We start from the raw sequence: 24915 nt of genomic DNA on the forward strand, positions 1-24915 counted from the left end.
AAAGGGCAAGTATATGAAATATCAAAGAAACATTGTCACAAGTCCTCACTTGTACATATTTAAACAGTAGCTGTCTGGACAAGAAACCAGGCAGAAGAATGAAATAGGAAAAAAAGTTTTCCTTAACTTGTTTATGCTGTCACCTCAAGTTTAAGAAATAAGGGCCAATAGTAAAATTTGCAAATGCTCTTAGTGACTTAGGAACATAAATCCCCAAAACAGTCAATGAAATGTAGGCTTCAAGCACCTTAGGTAGAGCTGACAACATGACCTTTAATCCTCACTTGTAGTCAACACCTTACCCAGCTAAGTAGCACTTTGACAGCTTGTTGGTTCCGGGGTTTTTAGCTGGTTGAGGTTGCGATAGCACTCAGGTCAGCCTCGAAGGACTGCTTTAAACCCATCCTGGCTGAAACAGCCTGGGGAGACACACAGCCAGCATGGTACAGCTAAAGCACAGTGGTTTTCCATGTACTCTCATCCTCCCCTAGGATGGTTTGGTGGAGACTGGCACAGACCCAGGGTTTCTCCTGGGGCAAGGGCTGAGGGCAAGGCTCAGCTAGACGATAAAACAGCTTATGGCTCCCTAGTACAGCTCCCAGGAAGAAAAGAGGCTAAGAAAGCAGCCAAATCCTGTCATTTTTGCTTAAAAATGAACAAGGGGAAGGGCCATAAAGGGGATATTAGTCATGAGTACAGTGAACTTAAACAGCAAAGTGTGAATTAGTTGATTCAACTGGACACTGCAATTAATTACATATCCAAGAGACAGTAAAGCTGGGATCAAAATATGTGTGAATACCTCTAGAGCTTGCTTTTGGAATTTTTCAATTTCCTGTCTCAATTTTTCCCTTTCTTTTTGTAAATCATTAATCAACCCCTGAAGTTCCAGGGTTTGCTTGCTGCTTGTCTGAAGCTGATTCTTTAGTTCAGCAATGGCAGTATTTTTCTCATCAACTTCACTTCTGACCATTCTGAGGTCATCATACTCCAATCTAACATTGCGCAGCTCTTCCTCTAGTAACAAGTGTTCCTTGGTTAGGTTCTCAGTGAGAGACTGAAGCCTTTCAATTTCTATTTTGCACTCATTCAAGTTTTTGCTTTTTTCCTCAGAGGTTTTCTGTAAGTGCTCGTATCGCAGGTGAGCCTGTTTTAATTGCTCCTGTTCTTGGACCAACTGACGACGTAAAGTCTCAACATCAGATGTGTATTTTCTTATCTCCTCCATATATCTCTGCTTCTCTCTCACATGACCGTCTAATACTTCTCTTTGGTGTCTAAGGTCATCTTCATTCCTCTTCTTCACAATAGACACTTCCTCTATCTGCTGTGTGAGATTAGTTATTTTAACTGATTGCTCTCTCAGAGATCTCCTCATGCCTTCTATTTCCTCCTCCAGTTTCTTCCTCCTGGATGTCTCCTCCATCACATTTTTATTCTGTCTGCAAAGTTCCTCCTCCAGCTTATGTTTCTGGATCTGCAAGTCTTTTACAGTGCTCTGGAATTTTGCGCTTTCTTGATCCCTGCCTTTTTTCTCTTGTGAAACTCGTTCATAGTCAATTTTCAGTCTGGCCAGTTCCTGCTCTTGGATCCTCAGTTTGTTAATTGTCTCAGTAGCACTCGTGTTTGCTTTCTGCAGGTCAAACTGGACTCTTTTTAACTGACTGTTCTCATCCTCTAGTTCTTTTCTCTGACTTGTTTCTACATCCAACAACTTTCTCAGCCTTTCAATCTCTTTGTTTCTTTCCTTAATGGTCTTAGAAGCATCATCGAGTGACTGCTTGTACCGCATGCTTTCATCGGAGTGCCTCTGAATAACTTGCTTTAGCTCAATCTCCAGCTGCTGTTTCTTCTGAGAGAGCTCTGAGCCAGCTGCCTTCTGCTGCTGAGCATTCTCTTCTATTTTCCGTAGATTATCTGTTGTCTGACTTATTGTATTCTTCAGTCTCCTAATTTCTTCACACAAATTCCTATTTTCTCTCATGGCATTATCAAGCTGTGTTCTGTAATTATTTGTGTCCTCTTCCTTTTGCATGGTGACTTGGTGAATTGTGGTCTTTGTGATATTAATCTCAGTTTCATATTTGTTCTTTAAACTAATAATTTCCTCATCATAACTGTTCCTTACCTTAGCCAATTCATTTTCAAGTTCCCATCGGCTTTTGGCCTCTTCCTGAAGCTGAACCTTTAGCCTTTCCAGCTCCTTAGTTTTATCCTGAATAGTTGAGGCAGCCTCCTCAAGAGCCTGCTTGTATCTTGCATTGTCTTCGCCACGAAGCTGAATGATCTGTTTCAGCTCCAGCTCTAACTGATGCTTTTGCTGTGACACCTCAGAACTGCAAGCCTTCTGCTGAAGAGCATCTTCTTCTGCCCTCCTCCGTTGATCTGTGGTTTGAAGGATGGCATCATTCAGCCTCACAATCTCATCCTTAAGGTCTCTGTTTTCTCTTGTCAGTCTGTCAACCTGGGCTCTGAGGCCTTTTGCATCATCATCTTTCTGTGCAGCTATCTGCTGGATTGTGGTCTTCTTAATATTAATTTCTGTTTCATACTTGTTCTTTAAATTACTCATCTCCTCGCTAAACTGGTTTCTTACCTTAGCCAGCTCATTTTCATATTCCCTCTTCCGTGTGCCTTCATCCTGAAGAAGAACCCTTAATCTTTCTATCTCGTACTCCTTCTCCTTGATGACCTTCTCAGACTCTAACTTTTGCCAGCCAAGGCTATCTTTCTCATTTTGTCTTGTTTTCTGCAGCTGGTCATAGTCATTCTTCTGCTGTTCATATCTATCCTCCAGCAACTTCCTTTTCCTTTTCTCATCTTCAGTCTCATAAGTCAGCCTGGTTATTCTGTCATTTAGATCCTTTATTTGAGCATAGCATTTGTCCAGGTTTTGCTTAGCAGAATTTCCATCCATTTCAGCTTGTCTTTTCATCTCCTCCAAACTCATCAGCTTTGCCTTGAGCTGAGAAATGTCCATCTGGTACTTCTGCAGATTTTGCTCCAGGAATTTGTGTTTGTTGTTTGTCTCTGAATTTGAATCCCTGGCAAGCCTGAGTTCTTCTTCCAGGAGTTCAATTTTGGTGTTTTTCATCTGCAAAATGATAGCAGAAAAACAAACAAACCCACATAAACGCTTGTGACAACTGTTTCAAAATCAGCATGTGCAGTAAAATATATGTTTGTAACACTGACAACTTACAAAGAATTTTCTTCTCTGCTTCAATGAGAGCTCAAAGTCCTTTTTTATTTAATGTCATCAAGACAAATTTTGGAATCTTTATTTATTCAGAGTCAAACCTTACTCAGAAATCAGCATAATGACTTTTAGAGGGGAAATGGTACTTGGAGGGAGTGACATGTAATACATATAGTAAAATCTGATGTACCAAGAGTTCACCAGCAAAGTACTAAATAGCCTTCTTTAGAGCCTCCACAAACAGATGATTCACATTCCATATATATGACCTCTTAAATGGGCCAGTTTCCACTGAGCTACAGCAAATCAGGAGTTACTCAATTTGAAACACTTTAGATATGGCCTGAAATGAGGTGTGGCCCCTTAACCATGAGGAGCGAGTTTTCAGCACTGAGATAACTGTACTCTCACTGAGGTCAAGGCCACGATGGGCAGAAAAGGACCTCTCGTGTGCTTTGATGAGCACTTCCTATTTACCAAGAAGGCTAGCGTTCTCCATCTCACACATGACCTTTGGAGGTAACTTTTCAAGATATTGTACTCTTTCACAAAAGATACATGAAACTGCTTATATACCTCCTTCCTGGGACACCGCTGAGCTCAGGATTTAGTTTTGTGGCCTGTTTTGCACTGTACTTAAACAGAAAGTCTTTGATCAGTGATACCTTACTAACCCGTGATAAAAACAGAAGGTAAAGAAAATAAGAGTTGGATTACCTTCAAGTCTTCCATGCTCTTTAACATTTCACTTAAGAATCTGTAATAATCTCCTGATCTTGTAAGAAGTTCTATGTAGCGAGATTGAGCCTCACTAGCCTTGAAAAGAAAGAGAATTGTTAGCAACTTGTACTACAGAGTTAGATATGAACATACCTATGTTTCAGATCATTTAAAGGATTCCGATCCACTTGAGAAAACCTATCACTTGACAGAGTAAAAAGCAAATTCTCCTCCTCACAAATTCACATGACTTTCTGGGGATCCCAAATGTATAAATTATCCCTTCTGATAAATGCACACCTTCTTTTTCAAGATTTTCCCTCACAGCTGATGTGATATTAAATCCAGGGATTCATCCCCTGGTTCATCGTGCCTTTCCTGTCTGACAGTCACAAGTAACCTAAATTAAACTTTTAATAGTGGTTAATTCCCAGGTTGAAAATGACTAAACCACTTGGTGCATGAATCTTTCCTTCTCACCATATGTATGCAATGGACATTGAATAGGAATGAGGTAAATTCCTGAAGGCTAATCTACTGTCTACATGAGCCCAAGTATGGTTTTAGAGCACAGCGACTATTCTGCACTAATTCCATGTGCTTACATGCTTAGCACACATTACCAGTGACAGTGCTAATTATTAGAATACAGCTGCCAATGACTCACAATGGCTCACACGGACAAATAAATGTATCCAAAAGATTGATGGGAAGGAAAGAAAGATACCTCTTGTAGAATCAGCACTGCAGGAGACTGAACCACACTCTTCTTGATAGGTATGTTGAGCAATGTTTCTAATCCAGAACTGTAGGAAGCAACCTGCAGTTCATAATCCTGTAAAACAACAGGGAAAGGTAAGACCCATTTAGCAACTGCCAAGGAGCTCTCTGGCAATATGGATTTCCCAAAATGCAAATAAAGCTTTGGGGTTGATGTGGTTTGGGTTTTCTTTTAATAAAAAACTACATTTTCCCATCTCTGGCCATGTACAGATGATCCTCTATCATAAACAGAAGCTCATCAGTTCAAGTACCACTGTGGAGATTCATGGAGGAGAATGACAAAGGGAAAAAGAGAAAAAACATTTTACAAAAATGGGAAGATGCGTGTTTCCGTTAGTTGAGGGCTACCCGGAGATGAAAAAGATTCATGGGAGCCACTGGTCTAGGTACTGTTATCAACCAAAACTTTATCAGAAATAACTGTCTCTGCATCTCTTTTCATAGCACATACACTGCATCACGTACATAACAAGATCTTTGTCACAGAAAGTAAGATTGAGCTGGAGAAAGCACGGATATAAAGGTGACATAAAAATGCAAAGACCACAAAACAATTCCCTGTATCTCTTCCTGGTTTTCATGGCTATTGCAATCCATCCCTCCTGCTAACCTGGATTTGTCTTGCCTCTTCGACCAGATCCTAATCAGACCTAATTTCTAAAATACCAATCTGTTCTCTACTGCCTTATTTTTTTAACATGTGAACTGGGAAGTTTGGTCTGCCTAGAAGGAGACTCTGATTCTCCTGAAGAGAAGCTCTCACTGGTATCTCCTGCATCATGCTCTAGTCTTCAGGTGGCAAGTACATGAATTGTTTTCATTGTATTTTGTACACACAACTGCTTCACCCCAGCAATTTCTGCACACACACATCAGGGAGCCAACATTTCACCTGCCAGCAGAGCAGAGACAATGCAATATGCCTGACCATGAAAAACCACACCCCATAAAAATGCTGAAATCCAAGTACCTTAATTGCAGCCGAACACTGATCTGCATGCTTGAGAAGCTCTTCAACTTTGTCTCGCTTCCCACAGATTTCACTGTGCAAGTTCTGTCAAGAAAAAAAAAGTGAGCTGTGAGGCACTCGGTCAAGATTTACCAGTATTTCTTCCTGTATATGCTGGCTCCATCAGAAGGCACCTGCAGTACGAGACCACTGCAACCCAAGGCTGAGACCTGAAATGACCTGTAGCTGTGCAGTTTTAGACAAGCTCTTTGTGCATGAGAAGGTTGTTCTCAGAAAAAACACCTAGCAACTGAACAACCTCCAGAGCTGGGGAGGAAGAGTTCCTTGACTTTAGCTCAGATGTATTTCCTCGCTTTTTATTTTTGTGCTATAATTTGTCCCATAAGTTACACCACCATACAAGTCCCCTGAATTAATTCAAACCTGATGTGTAAAAGTGTCAGTGATCTTGTAGGAGCCAAAAATGATCTTGTTCATAATCTGTGGCAGTGCTGACAGAAAGTAATGAGGATAATATTTCCTCTCTCCTGCCTTCTACACATGTGGTGTTTTTTGGTAGCTTGTATACATTGTAATTCAAAACAGGCCACTGTATTGCAGACTGATATTTTCTGAATAGCAGAACAATTTAAAATCCAGATAATTGAAGACGACTCATTCAGGTGCTGCATACCTTCTGATCATGTAGGTATCTCATGATAGTGTTGCAATCACACAGCTTCATGGACTCAATAGAATCCTGCCTGCGCTTGGCATCACAGATCCACTTGCACAGAGCCTGGTAGAGATCTCGGTAAGTTTTCAGCTGTTTGAGCTGCCTTTCTAAATCCCACGATCTAGGAAAAAACAGGGAAAACTGTCACAATGGAAAGTGCATTCTCTTTCTCCCTCTTTAAACATTTTTCAGAAATAAGACACAGTAACAAACTAGGTAAAACTATAGGAGGCTCTAAAGGGAGATTCTGAACAAAAATTCCAAATAAATGAGAATTGTACTGGTTATTAGTCACCCAGCATAGGTTTTTAGTGCCTCACTTTTGAGTAACTGCAATACACAGAGGTTGGCACTTCCTGTCAACTAAGTGAGGGATGGATAAAACCTTGCAGTGATAAGCATCAAGTTCACTGACTTCAGTACTCTTATTCTCAATTTTCACCGAAACAACCAGCAACCAGTCAATTTTTATTTATAGGACTAGATTTTGGCCTGAAGTACAAACAAAACAAAACAAAACACAGTCCAAAACAGCCCCACAAATAATCAGAATATGTCTTCAGTTCAATAAAGCATTAGAAAAAAATTGTTGGGATTTTTTTATTTAATTCTTAGTGTTAACTTTTAACCCTCAGGTATAAGGTATTCAGGAATAAGCTTGGCTGATTTGTTTGAGGGGGGAAATACTGACTGGAAGTACTTAATCCAAGAATATTAGCAAGAATTTAAAAAAAAAGTAATTAGAACAACTCCTTATCACATAGGTTAGACATTTACATGACTAACTACATTTTTCTGCTTGGTCTTATATAATCCCTTTTAAAGTATGTTCAACCTATTCACAGTTTCTCTAGTCTTACTGCCTCGAAGACATAATTTGTCCTCTGGAAGTGATGATCAGTGCAGATCAGTTCTTTTAGACTCACTGTTAAGATGATCTTAGTAGAAATAGCAATAAGAAAGATGCTGCTAGGAAATATGAACAAACCTGTTATCTATCTGTTTATCAGCTCTCTGCCAGCGGTCTATTAGCTGGGTAACTTTGTCACAGAACTTTCCAATGTCCATGTCATACAGGGTATATGACTGGCAAGACTGTGCGTGAATCTGAAGTGTTTTCTGCAGCTCATTTTCCAGGGCATTCAGGAGTGACTTCTTCATGTTTAGGTCTGCTTTCATTTTCTAGAGGAAAAACAAAATGCTGTCATATGTTTTATTCTTAAGAGGATACTCAAACGTAACCATCAACAGCATGCACAATGTGTTGGGATCTAAAGATTTTGTTACTAATTCAATAAGGTATGTACACGGATGTCAGATGGACTTAACATATTAAAAGTGAAACACCTACTTTGGTAAACAGAGTTTGACTTAAGAATGTGTTTAAAGTTAGATTCACTCTTAAAAAAATTTGCTAAAACAAAGACCTCTGCTGTCATATTCTGCAGATAACATTTCAGTTTCTCATAATTATGTAGATCAATTGCCAAAAAAAAAGGGAAGAGCCTGCCTTGCTTGTTCCTACAAACAACTGACTAGAAAATTTCACTGAAGTACAAAAGATTCCTGCACTTGCAACATCTGTGGAATCAAGCCTTGGGACTGGCATATCCAGTTTTTAAATGCTATCTAAAAATCTGCGCAGAATTATTTTTTTTTTTCTGTTTACATTTTTATAAACATCTTCCATGGAGATGTTTCTTTACACACACTTGTTTGTGTGCACACACTCGTGTACTGTTGGGTATCACCAGAGAGCATATACAGTGCAGGCAGTAGTCTGCCTTGCATTCCCCAGTCACAGGGATGACTGCATCCTTCTATGTGCTCAAGTTGTTTTTTTTGTGTAGCTCAAATTTACACCAGCTAAGAACAATTCCCAGCAACTGAACTGCAGCTCTCATTTAACATAATAAAAGGTAACATGGTTGTGTTCCATTTGTGCCACCTACACAGTTTTTCCTGACTACACCTTCCAACAGGAAAGAATGAAAGAGCCCCTATTCTCCCAAAGGCACTCAGTGCACAAAAGGACCAGCTCAAAGCCAGATAAAGACTGGTTCCACAACTCAACTTCGTGCTCAGCAAAGCAGTTATTCATTGTCTTCTCCCCTTGTACAGGATGGATAGTTCTCACTGTAAGATTTGAAATGGACTCTATGGCAAAACTGGGACACACAATAATACTCAAATGTACTTGTTACAATTAGAAGACGATAAGGGAAATTAACAAGCATTGTTGGAAAAAAATTAGGTATTGCCTTAAAATCTAGCTCCATAAGTGATACAAATAAACACTGATAGTTTTTACAGAAATGGATCATGGAGACCTTCCATGCCACTGACTTTGCTGTGGGGGCAGCAACAGCCAGGAGATGGAAGAAGTAGTAACCTGTACATTCCTTCCAATAATTTGCAAAAGCATTGTATGCCTGTGTCAGAATAAAACATAGGATCAGCATTTCCATCTCCTGTGGTTTCGGAAAGGTTTCACCCAGCTCAATAGACTAGTGCTGGCAGCTATGAGTTTTGCCTTGCCATGTCCTTGGGTCTTGGCCTCTCACCTTCAGACAAGCCCGATAAGCCTCCACTTTATCAAGATCCAAAGGAACAGTCTCCTCTTCAGACAGTCTGACTTCAAAAACTCTGATCACATCTTCTGTTTGCAGAATAATCTGGAGCAGACACCTCAGTGCATTCAAACTGAAATAAATAATACAAGACAGATCTGTTATGAACGGGTGAATGAAAGGGGATATTTCTAATTAATTGCAGATCATTAGTTAAAAAGAATAGACAAGACAGAAAAAACCCCATTAATACCCATAATTCACCTTTTTTTTTTTTTTTAAAGTCTTCCGGAAAAGAGAAGAAATTCACATAATTGTCTGTTTTTACCCACGTGTACAGTGTTTATACGACAGAAGGTCTAATTTTACACTACTGGTAACAAAAGGCAGGTTTCTGGACTAAGAATTATAGAAGAAAGCGAATTATTTAATGCTATGCCTCAATTTTCTTACCTGTCTAAGTAGCCAGCAGAAACACCATTAATATTTTCCAGTTTCTGAAACAGGGCATTTATCTCTGACTGCAAGTACACATACTTCTCACAGCCTCTGAAGTTAGGCAGCAAGTCCTTATGCTTGTTGAGGGTTTCAGCCATTATTTGAGAGTCATTCTGCACACCCTAAGGAAAGAGAATGCCTGATTAACACGTTTTTGGTGGCTGAATGATCATTCTACAGCACATATGCAATTGGTCTCCTTATCCAAACAGCCTGCTGTTATCTAGCCAGCTTGACTGTGGACTGAAGCATAGCCTGAGCTTACTTTCTTCAAGGTAAGTAACACTGGCCGGGTTCTTTTTTGTACAGTCCACAAGTAATACCTCTGTTTGAGCATCTTGTCCACTCTGAAACTCATCTCCGTTGAAAAAGCAGAGCACTTTACTGCCAGTTCCCTGCTGCACTCAGTAGACTTGCCAAGATCCTTCTGCTCTTAAGACCTTTGCAACCTCATTGCCTCAGGGGAATTTCTCATATGCTGAACCTGATCTCTCTTCTTATTAATCTTCTCTCTCCAGTCTCCTTCATATCTTAAGAACTGAGAGACGGAGACAGTCTGTAAGCCTCATGTATCTACTCAGCATCCCACAAACAGCACTACAGAGGTAGGTGGTAAAGTGGGATCCATGCAAAAAGATTTTAATAGTGCTTTAACCTGGATGAGGCTTAACATGACTTTATGTCCACTTAATGTCAGGCTTTCTGTATTCTTTGCCTGACAGAATTTAACTTCTAAAATCCAAGAGTCAACTTTTTCTAGTCAGGAGCTAAACTCCAATCCAAATCATCGTTAGCTTCTGATTGAGAATTTCTTCCACAGAATGTGTGTCTTTCTCAGTTGATCAAAAATACAAATGCTCTGCAGCACAGAGTCATACTGAGCTTGAGATGCTCAAAGGAAAATATCCAGTTACCTCTAAATCCTTTATTCTAACTGAAAAGTCATGCACAGCCCCTTGGTCCACTCCAAGAGGAGCTCTTTGAACCATCTGAATCTCAGAAGCTTCAATCTGACGCCGAAGTTTCTGAAGCTCCATCAGCAGCCAGGCCTCCTGCTTCTCATGTTCTCGGTTTCTCTCATTAACGATAATGGTGTTTGAGGAACCCACAGGACAGCTCTCAGTTGGGACCACTGCAAAACGAATTGGGTAGATGTCAACTGCCAGAGAACTGAGCCTCAACATGTAGAAAGCCAATGTAATGCCCAAGTGACCAAAGCACTGAGCTGATCTGTAGAACTGACAACAGGTAGAAGATCTGGGCCCTTATGCAGCCGTTTCAAGGAATGAAATCTCTCACAAAAAGACAAACTTGGTTCCTCAAATGCAGCAGTGAGATCTTGCTTCATAATAACTGAAAACATATCAGATGGACTAAATTCCTCTCATTTTTCCAGCAAGTTCCATGAACTTTGGAGGACTAGTCCCAGATTCACACCAAAAGAAGAAAGAACATATTCTTCCCTGCACATGGACAGTTTTGTTATGTTGGGATACAACAGTACAATTCCTGAACATGTTTCCATTCATATGTTTATGAGAACATTTTCACATAAAAAGGATGTACCACCACCCCCCCATACCCCACACCCCACCCCCAACAAAGAAAACCAAGAAGTCTATTCTCTACAAAAACCAGGACAACCAACCTGTTTGCGGCTGCCGTGATTGATTGGGCAGTTGTATAATCAAGGTCTGGTAGTGCTTCTGAGCATCAGTGAACTGAGTCTGGATCTTTCGTTTGTCTTCATCGCCAAACATCTCTGAGCCTTGGCTGTTCCTGAGGAATTCTTGATAATGGATCTCCAGGTCGGTTATTATCTTTTGGTAATCTTCCTTACGCATTGTTTTCAGCTGAAATGAGGAATAAGAGAATTTTGAAAAAAGAAGCAATGGGGGAAGGCTTATGACTAGTTAATCAGTAAGGAACAAACTAACGCACCCATATAAAAAAAACAAACCTAAAGGAATCACATTTTGGAATAAAACCTATCCAGACTGTCTCTAGAAGTATGGTGCTAAAAGCTAATCTATTCTTGTTATAATCATTTAATAACTTAAGAATAGTTTGAAATTTTACCTCTTACTGTCTATCCATGCTCCTGCACAGTGGGAACAAGTACAGCAAGTATGTAATAAATCCCCTTATCTAATCTTCCTGTTTGTCCATATCGTGTTCGAATGGAAAGAGTTTTGCTTCTCCTTTAATGAAATGACAACTTCCACATGTAACCGTTTGTGTAACTCAGCAAAAGGAAGGCCCATGGTATTGCAGAACATACATCTGCACAGGACACAGCAAGCGCTGTTTGGGACAGCACGGGTCAGGTCATGGATATCCCTGGTCTACAGGTAAGGCCAGCTGGAGTCTTACCTTAGCAATAGTCATCGCTCTGATTTTCTCGATGTCAATCATGCAGTAATGCCAAGATACCAGGCTCTTCATGTTGATATACAACTGGTTCCACAAAGCTAAAATAGCTTCATAGTACTGCTCAATTCTGAGATGAGAAAAGAAATTCCATGGTCAAAATGCATCTGTCCTTGTAGAATAGCTACAAAACATCCAAAGAAACATCCACCAGATGTGGAGTGCGTTAAGGCTTGTTCTCTACTTGAAAAAATCTTGGAAGTGAATTTATCCATGACTTCCATTATTAGAGATGAGAAAAACCTTGTAGAAGTTAAGTTTTAAATATTTTTAGATCCCAGCCTAGATCTCATCAAGCTTCACTGAAGTGAATTTCCTAAAGTCAAGGGTCCCCCACCCTGTAAGGGTGAGGGGTCACTCTGATCACAGCACAGACCAGATTTTGTGATTGGCTGCTATTTTAAGCAAACTCTTCCATCTACTCCCAGTGGTAGGTGTCCAAACTCAGGCAGCAACTCACTTGGTGGCAAGATCCACTGCTAATGGATTGGGGGGTGGGATGATAAGACTGACAGATGGCACCAGCATATCCACACCTCCAGGGCCCGTCACCAGCCACTTGCTGCGCTCATTATTGTCCTTCAGGATACATTCATCTCCTTTGCGCACTGTTTTCTGTAAGAAACACCAAACATGTTTTTCTTTAGTTAAGTAAGATGGGGTTTCTAAGAGAGACAGACAAGGAAGATGCATCTAGATCACAGAAGTGGGAGTGGTTCCCAGCTGCCAGGTCTGGGTGTGCCCCTTGGCTTCATACTGGGGCAAGAGATCAGTGCAGATCAACCCCTTCTCCCTGAATCTGGTTTCCATGTGAAGAAAACCCAAGAAAACCAAGTGGGAGCCACAGAATGCTGAGCAATTGCCAAATCCAATTGATCATCAGACTTGGGATTTGCCATGACAAACATTGAAGACTGAATGTGGACAGATGGCCACAGTAAGCTATGCAACCACGTATGGCTGTAAGCCAGAGAGCTGGAGGCGTAAGGATGCTTAGTGCTGCATCCATATCTGCAAAGGAACTGGGAGTAACTGCAGCAGAGCTAGATCCACCAGCCCCAACCGCCAGCAATCCTGACATGTGGGCAGGTTACAACCCACTCACATCCAAGAAGGGGAGGCTCCTCCTATCATTTATCCTGACAGGACTCTACCTGCATCACACCTACATAGCCAGCAAATACGATTTTTGACATAACTAGTAAAAGACCACAGACTTTGCATTGATCTGAGTACGCGGGGGCTCCAGACTTGTCTGGGCTTACCTTCATCAGAGCAGAATTTAGCTTGCTTACAGTAAGAGCAATTGCCAAGCAGTCAGGTAACCAATGCTTAAATCTGTTTAGTTTTGCTTATAGTAATACCAAGTAGTTACTCTGTGTGGGCTGAACTTCTGTGACTCTGGAATAAAATGTGGTACAGAGTGCAGACACAGAGTGGATAGAAGAAACCCAGATCATAAAACACAAATCAAAGTCATCAAATACTGGTCACTACAGGGGTGCAACCTAGTGAATCAGGTTAAACAAGTTTTACAGATAACAGAACAGAAAAACTGGGTAATTGGGAACCAGTGAAGAGAAAGAGCACCTAAGCAGAAAACACATCTAAGCCAACTGTTAAGAAAAAAACCCACAGAAATAAACCCAAGCAGCTCCAGTACTGAGGAGGAAGAAAACCCACCACCATCAATCTCATACTCCATCCAGAAAAAAAATGGGGATACCAATGACTCACTGTACATTCCTCACCTTTTGTTACAGGAAGTGTTGACCTAAGGACCCAGAGTTACACTGGAAAGGTGGCAATCACCAAAAAAAAAGGCATAGATGCTGGGAAGCATCCTTATAATAATTTTAACCCTATTATCCATGGGAATTTTCTGTGCTAATTTGAACTATGAGTATTACTGAATATTTAATGGAATAATAATAATAATTTTGACTGGACTTATTAACCAATCAGAACCTAGCTTGTTTATTCATAATTGCAAGAAAGTCTGAGCTTTTTTGTCAAAGAAATTTAAATGCTGACCAAAAGCAGACAAAGGGGTTACACCTATCAGCTCAACAGCTTGTTTACTAAATAATTTGCCATGTTCTAGCTCACATGATGTTCATGCTCAGCCAAAAGGGGATACAATACCAGATCCTGTTTGTAGTCACACAGAGCCTTGAGGATAATGGGCTTGTTACTCCGGTAGTCTGGGTTACGTGGCTTCAGCTGCACAATCTTCTTGGATTTATTCACCAAACTCTGCACTTGCCTCTTGTATTCAAGAATTCTCTCTCGTTCATTCTGCAAAGATTAATTGTATGATAAAAATTCATTCTAAAAAGAAACCACATCTAGTTCCCACTGTTTTAATAAAAGAGGGATACATCTGGAGCTCATGGTAGGCAAACTTCCTTTATCTTCAGTGGGATGAGCCTTTGGCCTATAATATAAAACTGCAGTTTTAAAAAAAGAGATCAAACTATATATCTTCACAGCTCTGGTAAACTACAAAGTTTGCAAAACTTGCAAAGCAGATTTTTCACACAGATCTGCAATGTGGTTACAACATGATATTATAACATGAATGCTAACCAAATAAAAGTAATAACTACACTCTCAAACCTGACTTCATCAATTGCCCTTTTACATCACTGATCACCTTTTCCAGTATATTCAATTTTGAATTGTAGTGCCTAATTTATGATGAGCGAATAGTTAAAAAAGCTGAGTTAAGTCCTTTCAAAGAGACTACAGTGATATAGTGACACGATGAATCATTTATTAAAGTCACTTATCCTTTGAGGCCAAATCTATTCTACAACCTATGAATGAAAGACTTTTTTAATTTGTTAGCATGTCAGAAACTCGGTAATTTGTTGGGATCATTCCAGATTTAAAAACAAATCAGAGTTCCCAAACACAAATTAAAATAACACTGATCCATCTGTAGGCTTTCCTATGAAATGCACAGGAATACACTGTTATGGTTTCGAGTTCATACAGTACTGTATATATATACACTGCAGAACACCTGGCTTTACATTTCTTATCTGAAGAGGGCAACTGATTTCCAAGGAAAGCAGAACATTGCCTCTCAGGTGGGTGTGATCGTACCTCCAGCTCTTTGATCTGCTCCAGCAAAGATTGCAGTGACATGCTCTTATCACAGATGAACTTCTTTCTGATGGAGTCCTGTAGGTTTTTCAGGTAGCACTCTGTGGCTTGGGCCTCTTCAAAGAACTACAGGAGAGAAGTGATTTCAGCTGTACGCAGCTCTTAAAAATGTCTGCTAAAAATCAATGGATTCCTTTCATGAGGAATCCCAGTTCACGTCTGGCAGAACAGTAGCATTTACAATATGGAAACAGTGTGTTATGTATAATTTTGCATAGATTTAGAAAGATTTTTGTACAGAAAAAAGTATCTGTGATGGGATTCACACTTAACAAAAGTGGTGTGAATCCTCCATGTCGCTACTCACCTGAAAGTAGGCCGCGTTCTCTTTCAGATGAACATCAATACATTTGGTGATCTGAAGAATCCAGCTCCACTGAGTTTGTAACGTATCCATGTAGGCCTAACAAAAATAGTAATATACAGAACTCAAGCCACCACAGTGATCTCTCTCCCATACCTAGACTCAAGCAAAACTATTTATGCTCCACATAAATGCAAATGAAAAAAATGCTAAAACAAATTCGTGCACACCAGAATAATGCAACTCATGCAAGTAGTTCCCCAATTTCTAGGCATCTACCTAACTGAAATGAGTTCAATATCTGCTTGCAGGATCCAGAGAGAAATTTGTTCATGACTTGAATTTTGCTTGATCAGCATCAAGCCTGAAGTGCATGAACAAAAATGGGTTAAATGCACAAACAGTAGTGCAAATAAAATATTTCAATTGCAAATTGTCATGTTCTCCTTCTTCCAAGGAACACTGTCAAACATGATTTTTTTATGATGGCTATTTTTAAATTCAAACTTCTCAAGTAGTCCTCATGTATATTCTTTAGAAAACCATACACAACTTTTATTTCACCACTGGAGCTAACAAAAATCTTTCGTTTAAGGCAGAAACTGACCACAGAAGAAATATGAATGGTGATTTTACACAACATGGTAACAGTTAACAAAGTACGTACACTGAAAAGCAGAAAGGATTACATTGTTTTCATATTAGCTTCTTTCAGTTTCAGGGTTCTTATGCACTCTTAAAATTGTAACAACTACAGCATTTCCCATTCAAATGAGATTTTTCCAAATTGTTGCAGCCTTTGTAATTGAAAGGTAAATATACACCAAGCTGTGAAAGCAAAACTGTCTTGGCTAAGCTGTAGAAATGCACTATGAATTTCTGTTGCAGAAAGTATTTGCACCTGGATTAAATATAAACCCTCAACAAAGGGTGTGGCTTTCTTCAAAACATGCCTACTAAGATAACAGAAAAACAATGACATGTGTTCCTACCACAAATTCTGCTGCACTGTAGTCAATGAGCACTGCACTGTAGTCAATGAGCTACAGTGATTTCAATACATTCAGACAACTCCCTAAACCTCATATTAATTTTTACATGCATCTATCATCAAATTTGATAGCAATGAGAGCTCTCCCCATAGCTCTTAAGAAGCCTGCAGTTGTGGCCAGGTTTGTAGAAGAAGGTAGTAACATTAATCAGAGCAGCTCATACAGCTGGATAAAAAATGGACACTCTTTTTGGCAGGCAAACCTTTCCCAGGTCCAAATGCAGCATTTTATTTGTGGACTTTCACTGAGAACTTTTCCCATGTAGCAAATAAGGGAACCAGCGAAATCACACAAAGTCTAACTCACCTCAATTTTGTCTGAAGCAGGGTGCTGGTTGAGTACTAGCTGGTCACTTTCTTGCTTTAGCTTGTTGAGTTCTTTTTCTTTAAGCTCCAGTTCACTCATGCGTTTCTAAATAACAAAACCACAGCATTAAACAACCCCCCAAACATACACTGCATAGGATGATTTACTTAAAGTTTTCCAGATAGTGGTGATAGTGTAAAATTAGCCTTGCTAACACTATGTAGTAATTCTCTTCAGTGTACTGAATTATAAAGACAGTAGAATCAAAGAAGATACAGTCATTTCAGTTCTAGTCTCTAGGCTTGCTGCTTCACAGAGGAAAGCACCCAGAGTTCTGCCTTCCCTGGGAATGATGGAAGCACAAACAACTGCATCTTGCAACATCCAGAATAACTGAACAAAACCGAAAAGAGTATCTCCTTAATAGTGTGAACTTTCATTCCTTTTTCAATTTGGTGATCCGCACCAATATTGGTTAAAGAAACGCACAAGCACAATTTCCCTACGTACCCACAGAAGACAAGGAGCAGTGCAAACTACCTCTGACCATGTGCTCTATGTGCTGCTGGCAAAACCATCAGAGGAAGAGAGCAGTTCCCTCTGGTACAGCTCTCCTTCCTGGTGAGACACAATCAGGGCCAAATACGGGGACTCCCTAGCCCCAACATAGTCCTAAAAGGGAGAATCCAACTCCTTGATTCAAGCCCCTTAGTTCAGCATGCCAACATAATGACTGTGTGCACAAGCTGAATGTGATTACTGGTCCACAGCAGACTGTACTGATAAGGCCAGCTTCCAAGGTCAAAGGAAACCATGACAGCTGGTTGAATGGGAGCACAATCTTCCAAGAGATGTCCAATCTTGACTCAAAAGGTTGTCATGCAGTACTCAATCAAAAACGTTGACAAAAATCCCCAGGAACTTCAAAAGCGTGAAGAAACGCCCATCCTGTAATCAGTCCCCCTGAGCCAGGCTGTTCCTCCCTCACTATCTCAAGAGGGCCCACGGAAAGCATGGGGAGGTTGAGCTGTCTTACAGAGAAGGCCTCCTGCTTCCTGGCGATGTCAGTGTTCCTGTCACTCCAGTCGTAGAGAAGCTCCTCTTCCTCACAGTCGTTGATCCACATGATCTCTCTGCTGGTGGCTTGGATGAGGTTCTGGAATTGACGGAGCTGATCCATTCTCTCAAAGGAGTATTTCTGCAAGGAATTCCAGAAGTGAGAAGCCATAAACAAAGAAATACTGGTGCTGGGTAGAGAAGAGGAAGTCAAGAGCACAGCATGTCTTTTTTTTTTTTTAACTAAAATAACAATAAAAACTACACATCTATAAAACTGTTGGCAATGGACAGCAGATAATGTGCCTGGGTTTATTGAGCTATGATACTTGCTGGCAGTGGACAGTGGACAACGTGTCTGGATTTATAGAACGATAGGAACCTGAAGTCAGCAGCTTCCGAATGTCATTTCGGACACAAATGTAGCAGACATGTAGACAGGCAAGCAAAAAGGCATTGGGGAAAATACAACAAATGTCTGACAATTTCACATCACTTTTAGTTGCACTTGCTGCTCATGGTACATCCTTGATGTTGTAGCAGCACCTTTTGCACAGATGACACATCATGAAGAGATTCCTTCTCTGTCCTCACATCATAATACACATCCTGTTGCTTGAAATGTGTACAGGAATCAGCTTCCAATCCCAAGGGTTAAATCTACCATTTGCACAAGATTCTCACTGTATTTTACATGAAGATCCAAAAGATGCATAGCCCTATACAGAATTTGGTTCTAATCCCACCTTTGAGTAACCTTTTCAGCTTCATATATAGACTAACTTCATCGTTACATTTACTCCCACTAAGGAGGGAGAGTTCTACTCTCTACCTCCTTAGTGACCAACTCCCTCCACCAGGTGCAAACTAGAAAATTCCTTGTGAGGGTAAATCAATTACACACTGAGTAATGAATTAACCTCAAGTTCATGACTCAAACTGAATCTTCTAGAAACTACAAAGCACTGTCAGCTTACCATTGAATAGAATATTTTAATATGGTTCTTTCACTCTAATGAAACCTGAAGTGTCCCTTGACTATCACACCAGTGTTAATAAAGCAAAAAAAGCATTCATCATAGAGGGTACCAGAAATGAACACATCTCATGCTCACCAGCAGTCCTTCATATTCTTCCTCCAGCTGATGAACCGCAGCCTTCTCCCGCTGAAACAGAGAAAGCAAATATTTAGTGAGCCTTTTACAAGTTGCCTATTTGATGATATTTCCTTTACAGTGCCATTATCATAAGGTTATAACTACAGGTGGTGACCTGCAAATGCCTACAAGAGACATAGGTGAGTAGCAGATCTGCACCCCAGAGGATCACAGGAAGTACAAAACCAAGGCTTGGACAAACTTCCCTCAGAGATGTTTTGTACATAAGCAAGGTTGCACATGACCCCTGTAATACCAAAACAGCTCCCGAAACCACATCATCTGTACCAAACTCCTAGATAGCTGTGGGGAACTAGCTAGTCCTAGAGCTAGCTCTGGAGATTATGAAGTAGTATAAACTACAGTGTGAGCAGGAGGCTCCAATTTTTATTCCCATTTCTATGTCTGGGAACCTGCACAACCTTGGAACTGGTATTCTATAAGGCCAGACTATCACCTTTCCCATTTGAAGCAGAAGAGAAAAGGGAGTAGCACCCCTTCCACTCTTCAGCTTGGCTGAGAGATCAGAGCTCCAGAACAGAGTGCCTTTTCTTTAGATCCAACTCCCTCTCCTCCTGTTTGTGTAAGTAATTAACAGAAAAGAAGAATTGGGATGATGTAAGCCTCCTCTCTCCTATACCTAGCTGCTGTGCTGATAGGAGAGGAAATTAACCACTTCATGTTCAGTGACTTCTTTATTCCAATCACAAAATCCAGAGAACGGAAGCCTCAGAGGGGCAAAAAAAAAAAAAGAAAAAGTTAAAAAAAAAAAAAGCACCCACATCTAAGAAAATCTCTAAGATTAGCGCAGAATTTGGGCATTTTTCACAGAAATTCCCTCATTACTCCAGGTTGTATCTAAGCACCCATCCTATCCTTTCACTTTCTCGTTTAACATACCTAGACAGGAAGTGAGAATAATCATCCTTAGCCATTTGTCTCAAAAAACTGTTGCAATATTTATTTGCCAGCCTTGGTATACAACAGCAAAATGTTAAACAGCTACTAAATTTTCATTTTAAAATTCTGGGGAAAGAAGTGGAACACAAAATAATCATGAAATAGTAAGTACTAGGGTTGAAGGTGACTGCTGCCATGACACCAGTGCTTTCTGAAGAGAAGCTGAGATATTCAGCATTCCTTTTTGTAGTGAAACACTAGCGAGCCAATGATACAAATCTAGACTAAGCAACCTGTAAGGGAAGGCAGTAATTACCAGATCTGTTTTGACTTTGTCCAGGTGCCAGCGATAGTCTCCAATGGCATTGTGAGTTCTCCTATGGTCACCAATTTGTTGCTCAATGGATGCTGCATCAAACCCCCATTTCACTAGCTCCATTTCAGCCTAAGAGAGAGAGACAGTATTTGTACTTTCATTTCCAACATTATTATCTAAATCGGAGCATAAAGTAATTGAACTGAAGGAAACATGACTATGCAGTAGAAAGTAAAACTGAACAAAGGGATATTCAGAATAGGGGGTTACAATTTCTTAAAATGGTCACCAATTAAACTGTGACAGGCTCCCAGAGTGGAAGAAACAAAGTAAGGAAAATATTTAAGTTGCTTAAAATTAGACTAGATGAAGCACACTCAGCAGTGTATTTTCATCTGTTTTCATTGGACAAAACTGTTCTTTTATGTTTTACAGTATAGTTACAGTCTTATCACTCTGAAAACAAATTGTGCGACTCATGAAAATACCCAGAGTCAAGTTCTGTAGCCCATTACATTACATTTCCATTTTAATTATGCTCATGTAAACTCCAATAATTTCAGTTAAATGCAGTCAAACTAAATGGAAAAAAAAAAAAAAAAACAAAACCAAACAAAAAAAAACCAAACAACAACAACAAAACAAAACAAAACAAAACAGTAGATAAACTGAAATTATCACAGAACACGCAATTTGTCTTGCATTTTGGCAACATTTATTGTAGGATGCCAAAAGAAAATCTCTAGGAACACCCTTTGAAAAAACAGTAATACACCTTGATAATTACTAACTCTCTGACTAGCTATCTGACTGCAGTCCTTTGTTTCATTATTTTCAAATATTAAAAACCACTGAATTCACAATTAAGCTCCTCAAACTCCAAATCATCTTTTATGCTGCAAAGACACACTCTGTCACTGAATGGCTGTCTGCGCACGAGCACAGTGAAGGAAAAGGTATCTTAATCTTGGGTTGGAACTGAATTTGGTAATTACCAGCCTGGAGCCAAATCCATATGAGTCAACAAATGACAATAAAGCCCAAACCACATTCAAGCGTAGGGGTTCAAAGGCAGTGTTGAAAATGATCCAAGAAACAAAATCACTTTGCATTCAGCCATCTAAAAGTTACAGGACTTTGACCCTTCTTATTATATTTAAACAGTCTAAAGAGACCATAGCAACAGCAGCAGTCCTGGCTGGCTGCCACTATGCGGACCAAGGCTGTCTGACTTTTACTGCACTTTCCCTAATTCTGCACTAGAAAGTTGACCAACCCTCCTACCACCTGATCCTCCTGTCAGCAAACCATCAAGACAGAAAATGGAGAAGCACTGGCAGAAAACCACAGCTGCTCAGACCTTTTCCCCACATCTCATCACGATACTAGGGGAAACATTATCCTAGTCCCAGTGTGAGCAGATAATGGGACAGAGTGAGGCACGATGGAGAGAGACTTGGTGGAAAGTTCAAAATGAATTTTCCTTAAAAAAACAACCTCAAAACCCCAACAGGGAACTAAGTGCTTACTGGCCCCACCTCAGCTTTGCCTCAGGAACTAAAAAGGGAGAGCATGTTTACTTTCACAGAAGGTTTTGTGGGGGAACACAGCTATAAAGCTCTTGCTTAAGCTCCCTGTGCTTAGCGAGGGGTGTCTGAGCGGGGTGTCACGTGGTGTCTTTGGGAGATGAAGCATGTTCACTGTCTTTCATCGTTGGAAGTGTGCCCAGTGTCTGTCCAACATCACTCCTCGAGCCATGGCAGCTCTGACGATTAGCCTACTCTCCCACAGTGTGTGTAGAGCAGTCATATCTGCTGTTGCTGTCCGGGCACAATGCTTATGCACATTACCACTCAAGGAGTGCATCTCCACTTCCCCTTCTTCCTCTAAAACATGCCATGCTATGGGAGGGCACTGAAAAGACTAGACTATAACTAGCACTCACATACAAGTATGGGAACTGTACAAAGCTCTCCCCTCCTCATCTGGTTTGCATAGCAGCCACCTGGCAAACACCACATGCAGATAACTCACAGGATCACTAAGCAACAACCTAATAGAGATAAAAATAATGCAATTTCCATTGACAAGGAGTCTGCAAAGTATAACTTTGTTCCACCTTGTTCCATCCTCCCTACCTGTCTCTCAGAAAGGGCTGTCCAACCACAAACACACAACTTTCACTCCCGCAGCACAAAACCAGACTATGGGCTCTCAACGTGTGTTTTCTACTCCAGGTTACACCATCAACAGCTGTGCATAGGCAAATTTACTCTGGGAATGCAACAGATAGCAACTTCAGTGTTCTCAGCAGTGACTTCTGAAAGTCTACTCCTGTGGCAAGCAGCTCTACCTTCTGCGTCCCACTGTGATAAGGATAGATTAGAGGGGGAAAACCACTGTAAAATACTGGACAATGGTTAAATCTGTGAAGCTGGTCTATCTGTGTAGAGGGTTAAAATAAATACAAATCATAAGGGAAATTTGTGAAAGGAAGGAAATATTGAGCATAGTAATCTCTTATGCAAACATGCCAATGCCTTTTGTTATGTTAACAGCTGTGTCTCATTTAGCTTTCAAGTCTAACTTCCACACTTTTTCCTCTGCAAAAGATGACCCCAAACTCATGCTTATATTTCAGTGGAAACTCACTATATGCACAATAGTGGGTGGGGGTGGGGGGGAAGGAAAAAAAAATATAAGAACTTGGAATAATATATTAGCATTCATGTGCACTTTTAATTTTCCATTGGCACCCAAAACATTACTACATGTGACGTGACATTCATAAACAACACCAGGTCTTACCACTGCCTCTGGGTTTTGCATAGATTTACCTTCTGCTGCCTCATCCAGTTTAAACATTCACTTGTGACACGTTTCGTGTACTCATCCCAGCCTGAGCCACTCTGAGAGGAGTAGCAACCACCGCCTTTGGAGCTGGCCCTCCTGGCACGGGGAACACTGATGGCTTTGTACAGGGCACGCATTTGCTCTTGAAGTTGAAGCAGCCTGAAAGGGAAGGAATCACTTAATATCTACGAGGAAAACACCCAGACAACATGGAAACAACGCAAATCATCTCTCCTTCTGGACCACCGAGTATTCAAAACAAAGTGCTGAAAGCACAGGCTGTGGAAAAAATATACTGACTAAAATTTCATGGGGAAAACCAAGGTGTAAAATTCTATAAGAAATATATTACTGCAAGGCCCTTCTCCATGTTAGCATGCCCCAAATAGATTCAGCTCCATCTTCTTGATTTCTGTCACCTCCTACAACACCAGGGAAGGTGAGCACTTGAGACACAACAAACTTTTATCAGCCACATTTCCTTCCCCAACCCTTCCTTGGCAATACCTTTTCTGATACATCTCACAGGGCTGGCCCATCTGCCTCATCTCCCTGATCAGCCCATCCAGGATATCCATTTGGTCATTTGCCTGTGCAAAACACTCTTCCAGATCTCTGTTCCCTCTAATCTGGACACCATCCCCATATTTCAATTCCTAAAACAAACAAAAATAAACAAACAAAGAGATGGGAAATTAAATTAAATATTCATCGCCTAAGCTTCAGCTTGATTGTTTCAAAAGAGATATTATGAGGACTGATTATTTTTAAGAAGTATGATAGGTTTCAACTCCTAGGTGTCTGACTGCCAGTTTTAACTGGCAAAAGACAAATTAACAGAGAATCCATAGTCATTGGAAAGTCCTTATTACAAATAAAATATGAAAGAAAAATATTAAAACATAATACCAACCAAACCTTTCCTTAAAGAACAGCACGTCCTGACTGATATTTACTCCAGTGGAGCCAAGGCTTCCTACAGCGTTCTAAGTTTTTAAGACCTTATGATTTTGTGTTTAGAGGACAAGAAGTAAACACAGTCCTAGTGGGAATTGGTGGATATTGCTCCCTATTTTTCAGATGTTTCCCTGTGGTTCTAAGACTTTCCTCCCCTGCAAAAATGAAGACTGCATCCTATCTGCCTGGGACCAGCTCCATGCTCCATCACATTTGCATCCCACCTTATCACCCAGAATCTAGGCAAATTTTCCATGCACCCTCTCAGTGCAGTGGACCAGCACGGTCATGGTGCTTTGAGCAGGAAGACACAGTTTTTTGATCTCATCCCACACTGACACAGCCATGCTGAACAAAACATAACCCAGCTGTGATTTACTTTTGCAAATAAAATGCTTATGGACCTCATTACTTTGTCCCTCAGAAAGAAACGAAAAAAAACAAAGCAAACAATGCATGTTGTGGCATCAAGCTGGAACTAAACATCACCTTCTTTTAACTTCACTGGAATAATATTAATCCTTAACAAGAGGCAGTATTTACTCTGGCATTGATTTTTATATAAACATGCTCACACGTGCTGTATCTCTGGAAAGGAAATGAACTGCTAACCACAGAGTTCATTCCTGAAATAATTTTCTGTCCACAGAGGGTCCAAAAGTGTGCATTAAATCACATCTACTGTCAGAACTGTGAATAGGTTTTGCATCTCAGTGGCCTCAACAGCAGGATGCACTCACCACCCTCCACCTCCTCTGACTTCAGCAGGAACAGAGGACATCCCACCTTTGCCAGGACTGAATCTAGCATTGCTGAGTAACCCACCCCCAGGCGCTATGCGTTTATATCAGTGTAGCATACAGCAAAGATCATCTGTATGCATTTGGGATGAAACAGGCAAGAAGATTTTAACCTAGTTTCATATACTTCTTTAGGAATCATCTGGAAAAATTAAATA

At 40.4% G+C, this 24915-nt stretch overlaps 1 protein-coding gene across 3 annotated transcripts in view; it reads right to left on the reverse strand.

Annotated features, from left to right (window-relative positions):
• LOC104363522 (desmoplakin) overlaps positions 1 to 24915 on the reverse strand; it is a 39775-nt gene that overhangs the window by 4628 nt on the left and 10232 nt on the right. Inside the window, exons 3-23 of one of the 3 annotated variants that reach the window (XM_042806775.1) lie at positions 23508 to 23656; positions 22985 to 23159; positions 20148 to 20276; positions 18890 to 18940; positions 17755 to 17916; positions 16719 to 16823; positions 15364 to 15459; positions 14997 to 15122; positions 14031 to 14183; positions 12346 to 12500; positions 11829 to 11955; positions 11104 to 11308; positions 10370 to 10587; positions 9411 to 9577; positions 8952 to 9090; positions 7376 to 7569; positions 6346 to 6508; positions 5673 to 5756; positions 4647 to 4754; positions 3917 to 4015; positions 803 to 3094 (exon numbers count right to left, since the gene is read on the reverse strand). In XM_042806775.1, coding sequence (XP_042662709.1) covers positions 803 to 3094; positions 3917 to 4015; positions 4647 to 4754; positions 5673 to 5756; positions 6346 to 6508; positions 7376 to 7569; positions 8952 to 9090; positions 9411 to 9577; positions 10370 to 10587; positions 11104 to 11308; positions 11829 to 11955; positions 12346 to 12500; positions 14031 to 14183; positions 14997 to 15122; positions 15364 to 15459; positions 16719 to 16823; positions 17755 to 17916; positions 18890 to 18940; positions 20148 to 20276; positions 22985 to 23159; positions 23508 to 23656 — 5097 coding nt within the window. The remainder of the gene's footprint in view (positions 1 to 802; positions 3095 to 3916; positions 4016 to 4646; positions 4755 to 5672; positions 5757 to 6345; positions 6509 to 7375; positions 7570 to 8951; positions 9091 to 9410; positions 9578 to 10369; positions 10588 to 11103; positions 11309 to 11828; positions 11956 to 12345; positions 12501 to 14030; positions 14184 to 14996; positions 15123 to 15363; positions 15460 to 16718; positions 16824 to 17754; positions 17917 to 18889; positions 18941 to 20147; positions 20277 to 22984; positions 23160 to 23507; positions 23657 to 24915) is intronic. The other 2 variants (XM_042806777.1, XM_042806776.1) reach the window with 2 other exon arrangements.

The sequence above is a fragment of the Tyto alba genome, unplaced genomic scaffold (genome assembly GCF_018691265.1).
Source record: "Tyto alba isolate M040663 unplaced genomic scaffold, T.alba_DEE_v4.0 Super-Scaffold_48, whole genome shotgun sequence".
Classification (NCBI taxonomy): Eukaryota; Metazoa; Chordata; class Aves; order Strigiformes; family Tytonidae; genus Tyto; species Tyto alba.